Source organism: Oryza brachyantha, chromosome 11 (genome assembly GCF_000231095.2).
Source record: "Oryza brachyantha chromosome 11, ObraRS2, whole genome shotgun sequence".
In the NCBI taxonomy this organism is placed as follows: domain Eukaryota; kingdom Viridiplantae; phylum Streptophyta; class Magnoliopsida; order Poales; family Poaceae; genus Oryza; species Oryza brachyantha.
Genome location: NC_023173.2, coordinates 11,482,176 through 11,490,561, shown reverse-complemented (window position 1 = coordinate 11,490,561; position 8,386 = coordinate 11,482,176). Strand labels below are relative to the sequence as shown.

The window sequence follows — 8,386 nt, the reverse complement described above, 5'->3', positions numbered from 1 at the left end:
TGATGCACTGTCACACGATGATGACACCGGCCGGCCGACACCATGGCCGCCCACAGAGAGCTCGCGCGGTGGATGGATCTTGGCATCATCAGCTGGCTGCAGTAACTACGACCGAGCTCCTAGGTCTGATCTGCGGCCGGCGGCTCAGCTAGGATTTTTTTTAAAACATTTTTAACATAATGATTTTTATTGTTAAATCTTTTAGATAAACATTTTCACCGTCGGAATCTTTTTGTCACTGAATGGGTAAGTTAAGACATGAGTAATTGTCATAGTAGCGCTCTCCTGCCACATCAGCAAGTCCTTTATGTCACGTAAAAAGGGGTGACGTAACCTAAAAGGTTTAGATTACTAAAACTATTTATTAAATAGTTAAAAAATAGAAGACTCGATGTTTTTAGATTTTAAAACTTAAGTTTCAAGATTTAATTTATAATTTGATTTAGGAGTTGAGTACAGTCACCCATGTTAACTTTTTCACTGTTAATAATATAGTGTAAAAGTTTTACTTTAGGATTATCTTATTAATCTTTCCTATGCGCATTTCTAAATGCGGGCTGGCCCGAGACTAGCTATGTTGCCCGATAAGGTATGACACTCATAGCGGGTGATGCATGTAAGCATGGTCTCGAATAATACATTGGGCAATGATGAGAGGTCCATCAACGTGTTATTGACATATATCGCGTTGATGGAGCTATGGCTATCCACTGAGTCGAGCACTAAGTGTCAGGTTACGTATAGTTATTCACAAACCACTAAGCTTCGTTGCTTTATATGTGTTCCTTTTACCTCTAGCTCGAGTTGCTAGAGTTTTTAACCGCCCGACGTCACTATCAGGTGCACTGTCACCTAGCCTTTCACTTAACTTCTCACCACGTCGATCTTGCGCCCTTGCTACCACCGCCGCCTTCTCTAGTCTCTACCACGGTGGCAATGATAACTACTAGAGTGGAGTCACCCCCTCTAGCATATTTGCATGTACTGCCCTTCTCATTCTAGCGACCACTAAGTGTCAACAGGGCTGGCCCTAGATAGGGCAAGCGGTGTGGTTACTCCGGGCCTCCAAATTGTAGGGACCCCACCCCTAAATTTTTTAGGTTAACATATACAATATTTTTATATAAATATTATTTATGCATACAATTTGAATGTTTACAACAATAATTCATATATATACAATATCTTTATGTTCAGTTTTGCACCAGAACCCTAGAAAGTCAGGACTAGGCGCCCTAGGTGTCAACTGATGTTCAAGCTCCCGCAACCACCAAGGTTCTTGTCAAAGCTAGGGTATGACTGCTAATTGGGTATTTGGGGTTGTGCCAGCCCTAGCAAGAATGCCATGTCAGCCATCTATATGTATATATGGGGCTGTGCCGGCCGTGCACGCTGGAACTAGGTGTTGGCCAAAGCACGGCATAGACAACTGGGCCATGACATGCTCGATCGGGCAATCCTACTTAATTACGTTGGTCCATTTGGTCATATATATATATATATATATATATATATACCGTCACTCTCGACTTGTAGTTGTGTATAAGCCATTAACCCAAGAACTACACTCTAACCCATATCGATCTAAATACACCAGCTTGCACATTTTATTTTAACTAATAGCATACAATAATTTCATCTTTATTTTATCCATTTATATGTGAAACAGGTAAGTACAAGCACCAACGCACCAACAATATGAAAATGTGAAGTGGAAATTCATGGCATTTCGACGAAATATGATTTTAGTAAAAGAAATTATTATGACACTCAATGGAATGGAGGACTATAGTTGTATCCGCATCTAAGGATTGCTTTCCAATATCCCCATTCCATAGAAATTTTGAGATAAGCTTATATATCTTGTTTTATTTTTCTTTGCTAACTACTGTACTGACAACTCTAGAATCTAGATAGATGGCAGGTAGGGATGTCCATGGGTCGACCCGTGGATATTTTAGAGTCGTCTCTAGTTTAACTAAATGAACTAAATTTCATTTTGGGGTGAAACTTAGTTCATTTTATTGAACTAGAGCTGACCCTAAATTACCCGTGAATCGACCCATGCCCATCCTTAATGGCCGGCGGAAGTTTAAGTGCTTCTTAGGACTAAAAGAATTTCAAAGAGATTGAAATCCTTAGGAAAATCTTCATGTGATGTCCTTTGGATCAAAGCAATGAGATGTGTTCAAATTCCTATGGACTTGCTTCATATACCTCTATTTCATACGAAAATAACTATAGTTTATTTCCTTTCCAATACACTTCTTTTTTTTTTGAGTGAGAGACTACCGGGCTGTGGGCCCAACAGTTGATTTTATAAATTAAACAGAACGTAAAGTACAAGAGGCTAAAACCCCCACGAAAAAGTACAGAGTTTGTAACCAATCAAAAACAGAAAGCTTGAGAAACTCAATTATTCCACGTATATGTAGAAGAATATCTAATCTAAACGAAGACCACCAATCTTCAAAAGAAGGGACCAAATTTCTAAAGATTTTTCCAATACACTTCTTTTTTCTCTATATAGTTTCTCTCTAAAACAAACAACTCTCTTCAAAATTCCTGCAATTATTTCATGTGAATCATCCAAAGAAACCAACTCTAGTGTTCATGTATTTAGAAACCCCAAAGCACTGTGCACAGCACGACCACATTCCATTCATGTGGTTTTCATCTGGTTTGTGGCTAAGCTATTTTGAATTTTAAAACTTAAAATTTATAGAATATAATCTACATTTTCTTGTAATTTGTCTTTTGTTTTTAATTTGAACAGAAATATAAATACAAAATTTTATGTAAAGTTTTATTAGTTACATGCTTTCAATTTCGATTTATAAGTAAGAACTACATTCCAAGCATTCCGTATGTAATACACAGGGATCAAATTACGGGTGAAATTCCTGAAATTTCAAAAGATTGTAATTTTAATTTGCGACTGGCCAATAGGATGGATTTTTAAAAGGAAAAAATAATTAATAAAATATATTGAAACTTAAGTAAATTTTTTCTCAAATTTAACTTTTTTGGGTCTGAAATTTCCTCGATTTATTGAATTTTGCTTCTACTGATACCCTAAAATAATTCTGATCTCTGAGATATAGAACCTTGAACACACTAGCTTGATTTTATTTTTCTGGCAACCTAATGTATACGATAACTAATTTCTTGTTTTTAAACGGATGGCACCGGCATTTGACAAGAAACTATTCATTTATTTCTTATGGGAATATGAGAGAAATACAAACACCAACAACACCCAAAGGAAAAGACACTCCAACATATATATATATGCATGGCAGCAAAATACCTTGGATGCACACTCTAATTACTCTCTTTTTGTACACTATCTCAGTACTCTAATCATCCTTTTGTCCGGATTTTGATAATATTAATTATCTGCAAAATAATTTTTTTATTAAGGAAAACTAACCTAGGCATACGTAATATATATCTATAGTGCCAACGTTGACCATCTCAGATACATCTCTATAATACGAAGTCTAAGTCTGGACAGATTGATTAGCCACAGGTGTACCACGTGGCACAGCTCGTAACCCACATAATGGAGACGGCTAGCCCTCTGCCATGTCGTGGCATATATGTGAGTGTACAGCTAGCCCCTTTGCTGCAGACCTACCGGTGGCTGCCTGTCGTCGCCACGCGGGCCCCCACCTGCCACGCAACTCTGCCCTGCTATACGTACTTAACTACGCACTTGAGTATACAGATAGTTCGTACAAAAATTACGTACCTCGTCTGCTGAGAAAAAAAAAGGAAAATTGCATAGATGCCATTATAATTTTGTGAAATAGTAGATATGCTATCATGCCTCACGTGTCATTGACTCATGTGGATCCTACGTGTCATTGAGATACCAGTGATATATTTTTAACTTTGCAAAATTATAATGGCATGGTTACAAATTTCCTGACAAAAAAAACCCAGATGTTCCCAAAATACTACCAATTAAACCACATGCACGTATCCGTGCCGATTGTGAACGACCATCTCTTCGTCTACCGGTAAAAATTAAAGGAAAAAAACCTCTCAAGCTACCGTTATCCTTCAAAATTTCTGTTAATTTTTTTAAAATATGCCCTTTTGGAAAAAAAATAATACAAAAAATCTAGATTTTTCCACACTAGGATGAAGAGAAAGTGCTTAGGCTATTAAAAATATACAAATAATAATTATTCAAAACAAGGACAAATTATATCTCCTCGCAAAACTAAAATCTAGAAGACTTTAAATTTTCAAAAAATGCAAATATATGTTTCATCATTATTTGACAATTTAGTTACTCCATCCAGTTTAATAATTCTTATCATTTTGATAAGGGGTCAAACTTTTAAAACTTTAATTATTAAAAACTTTGGAAATATTTACTTTAATGACACTAAAACAACATGTATAGATAAGCTTTTAAGAAACGCTTTCATAAAAGTAAAATTGTATTTATTTATTATATATTATAGTACAAAATCGTAATCAACGACTAATTTTGGAGATCATACCGTTGTGCAAAACGACCGGTATTATCAAACGGGGGAATACCACTTAAGATATGCAAATACTACAAAAAGTGTTTGGGCTGTAGAAAACAGTTGAAATTTCTAAACATATAAATATACTCCCTTCGGTCAACATATTTGTCATTTAGTACAAGATTTGATTAAATTTCTAAAATTTCACCATCGATCATTTCTTAAATGCTTAATTTAAATATAAGACAAATTACATAGATTCTTCTCAAAAAGTATTATCGTAATATCACTGGTATCTCAATGACACGTAAGACCCACATGAGTGAATGACACATGAAGCAGGATAGCATATCTACTATTTCACAAAATTATAATGACATCTATGCAATTTTCCTTTTTTTCATCGGCAGACGAGGTGCGCAGTTTTTGTACGAACTATCTGTATACTCAAGTGCGTAGTTACGTACGTATAGCAGGGCAGAGTTGCGTGGCAGGTGGGGGCCCGCCTGGCGGCGACAGGCAGCCACCGGCCACCGGCCAGAGCGGTGGTGTGCATGGAGTGGTAGGTCTACAGCAAAGGGGCTAGCTGTACACTCACATATATGGCACGACATGGCAGAGGGCTAGCCGTCTCCATTATCTGGGTGACGGGCTGTGCCACGTGGCACACCCGTGGCCAATCAATCTGCCCCGATTTCGTATTATAGAGATGCTTTGGTTCAGAGTGGATGGGGGTGGACTTCAATCCACTCGCATGACTAGACAGATGGGGACATCTGTCCTGAGTTATGATAAGTGAAAAAAATAGATATATTTCACCCGTCTCAGACATTTGTTTTTCTCAACCGATACGATCTTATCCACTAGCACCCGTCTATCCTTAATTTCAAAGCTAGGGATGGTTTTTCTTTAGATCCGTTGGTTTTTGTTTTGTTCCTTAATTTCACAAGTTGTATATGTATTATTTTAAAGCTTAACCCACCTTAATTTCACAAATTATATATATATATATATATATGTATATGATTATTGTTATTAGTACACACTGTATTTAATCATAGAAATGGACTGAACCATAACAATGATAATATTTCTCAGACACATTTATTTGTACGAAACTCTTTATTCATCGTGTGATTCGGAGTACGACGTGGGTTGAAATGCTTCCCGGCCGGCCATGGTCACCAGTAACACCAAGGCATGGGATGCCCGGAGCACCGCCGGTGCAGCTCCTCACGTGGAGGAGTCACCGCCGGCGGCAAAGGTAAACCCGGTTCCTCGCAGCGCGTCCTCGACGACCGCGTCGAGCCGCGCGGCCATCTCCGGCGACAGGTGGTTGCTCCAGTCGCCGGCCACGCCCTTGCGGAAGAAGAAGTCGTTGCTGATGGTGATGGAACGGTAGGTCAAGCCCATGCTGCCGGCCTTGTTCACCTCCTGGCTCGCGAGGTGGCCGAAGCTGCACAGCTCGACGACGTCGTCCGCCACCCCAGCCGCCTCCTCCTCGCCGGAGAACGGGCACCCCATGAACTCGGCCAGCCTCCTCACGTGGCGCGCCGGCGCGCGCAGCATGTCCTCGTAGCGGAGGAAGAGCACCTTCTCCGGCCGCCTCCGGCTCTCCTCCCAGTACTCGAGGGCGTGGCGCCACGGCGGGCCGCCGATGCACCGGCCGCCGAGGAACTGCTCGAGGACCTCCTCGGCCGTGCATGTCGCGGCCATGCCCTTCTTGATGAACAGCCACCACGAGACGAGCACGTCCTTGGGGTCACGGCAGATGTACACGATCCGGCAGCCGGAGCCGCCGCCGCCGTCGCCGTCCGCCCTGACGCGCTGCGGCAGGAGGGAGTAGGGCAGGTGGGTGGAGAGCAGCCGCGGCGAAGGGAGCGCCGCGAGCTTGCCCTCGCCGTCCGGCTGCGCGAGGGTGAACTCGAGGAACCGGACGCAGTCGTGCGGGCCGCGGCGGCGGAGCGGGTGGGAGTCGCCGGAGGGAGGGTGCTCGGCGCGGCCTGCCGTGGCGAAGGCCAGCGCCTTGAGCCAGGTGGTGCCGGACTTGGGGACGCTGGCGAGGAAGACGTCGGACGGCCTCGGCTCGAACCGCGCGTGCGCGGCCGCCACGCCGTGGAGGGCTTGCTCCGGCAGCCAGAAGCCGCGGTACTGCCGCAGCGGGAACGGCGTGTGCCGCGTCTCCCGCGGCAGCGAGGCGGCGAGCACGTCGAGGGCGTCGTCGCCGCAGACCTCGTCAGCGGCGGCGTCGGACGTGGCCATCTTGTGCGTGCGTGGCGTGCGTGCTGCTGGCATGGTGTCCATGTTATAGTGGTAACGCGGTATGCTTGGGAAGTAGTTTTTTAGCACACGGGTGGATGTTTACCTGTTATTTGTATGTCATCCAACTAGTCATAAAAATATAAAAAATTTAACAAGATAGATAAATATGAGTTATATCACTCCACAAGCATGCAAGATTAAATTCAACTTCTATAAGTTGTAATAAAAATAATAAAAATGTTATAACTTGTATAAGTTGAATTTAAACTTGCATGTTTGTACAGTGATATAACTCATATTTATCTATCTTATCAAATTTTTTTATATTTTTTATAACTATTTATATAACATGCAAGCACACGGATGGATGTCCACCCGTGTGGTAAAAACTGTTTCCTGGTATGCTGCTACTCTGGTCTCTGTGGCCACGATTTGATCTATCCACGGATGTTTTACCAGAACTCCGAGATTAACTAGACTAGTTATATGTTCGTGCTTCCAAACGAAACTATATTGGGTCTGCCTACTAATCAAACGTTTGAAAATTTTAATTTCATCGATCAAATCCGGTCACTACCATCTGAAGACATGCACATAAGTCAAAAATCTCATACACACCCCCTTCCCCAAGCCCTATGCATTAGGCGCGTGTTTGATAGAAGAAAAAAAATTAAACGTTTCATCAATAATAAAAATGACTTATATTTGATAAGAAAATAATTTGTCCAAAGCATGGATTTTATTTGCAGTATGCCAACAGTAAATAAGCTTTATAAATAATAAGTTAAACATGTAAAAAAAGAAACATATAAAATATTTCACATTCATATAGACTATTTAATAATAAGCTTAGCATTGGTGAAATATTACCTTGTTTGTCACAAAATTCTTAATTGGTTTAATTGCTTGTATTATTGCTGGTTCCCACTTTTTCGTGCTAATAATTGGGCTATTACTTCCTTTCTAAGCTATAGAGCTAATGCAACTAAGTACATGATTAATTAGTTATTAATTATTAAAAATATATAAAATAGATTAATATGGTTTTTAAAACAACTTTCCTATAAAAATATTTTGAAAAAAATGTACAGCAGTTTAAAAAACGTGCACGCGGAAAATGAGGGGACTAAGACTTAATACCCCTGGCCAAACGCCGCCTAATAAGTTTGGAACTTTCATAGATGGAAGTTGGGAGCAATGAACTTCGTTATCTCTTTGGTTTGTTTAATCATGTATGCATAAATACCAATCGTCCCTAACCTAACCCTATCGTTCTTAATCCAGGTAAAAAAATATTAGTTCAAACGAAGAAGAAAAAACTATAAAGCCAATAAACAAGTCATGAATTAATCTATTTGTCCTGAAACCTAAGCTCTAAGTTCAACAGTAAAATCTTGTTTAGTGCCAATTTCAGCTAACAAGTGACGACAAGTAGTTCTAAAAGAAAAGGACGCCAAATTTGGTTTGCTACCCTCCAAAAATTTTAATACCTCAAATTATGGTAGGACGGGAAATAGTTAGCTAAAAGAAAAATTTTATTTTTAATATACCAACAATACATAAGCTTTGTAATGCTTTATAAACAATAAGCAAAACATGTAACAAAGAATAATAACATATAAAACACTTCTTACAAT

General features: G+C 40.3%; 1 protein-coding gene across 1 annotated transcript; it reads right to left on the bottom strand.

The window, feature by feature from the left end:
• Positions 1-5,214: 5,214 nt before the first annotated feature.
• Positions 5,215-6,790, bottom strand: LOC121055759 (flavonol sulfotransferase-like). The gene has a single exon (XM_040528857.1). It carries the CDS (start codon positions 6,780-6,782, stop codon positions 5,721-5,723), a length of 1,062 nt encoding a protein of 353 aa, XP_040384791.1. The 5' UTR covers positions 6,783-6,790; the 3' UTR covers positions 5,215-5,720.
• Between the last annotated feature and the right edge of the window lie 1,596 nt (positions 6,791-8,386).

Excerpts from the sequence above, each read along its gene's own strand:
- LOC121055759 (XM_040528857.1), bottom strand. The coding sequence starts at position 6,782 with ATGCCAGCAGCACGCACGCCACGCACGCACAAGATGGCCACGTCCGAC.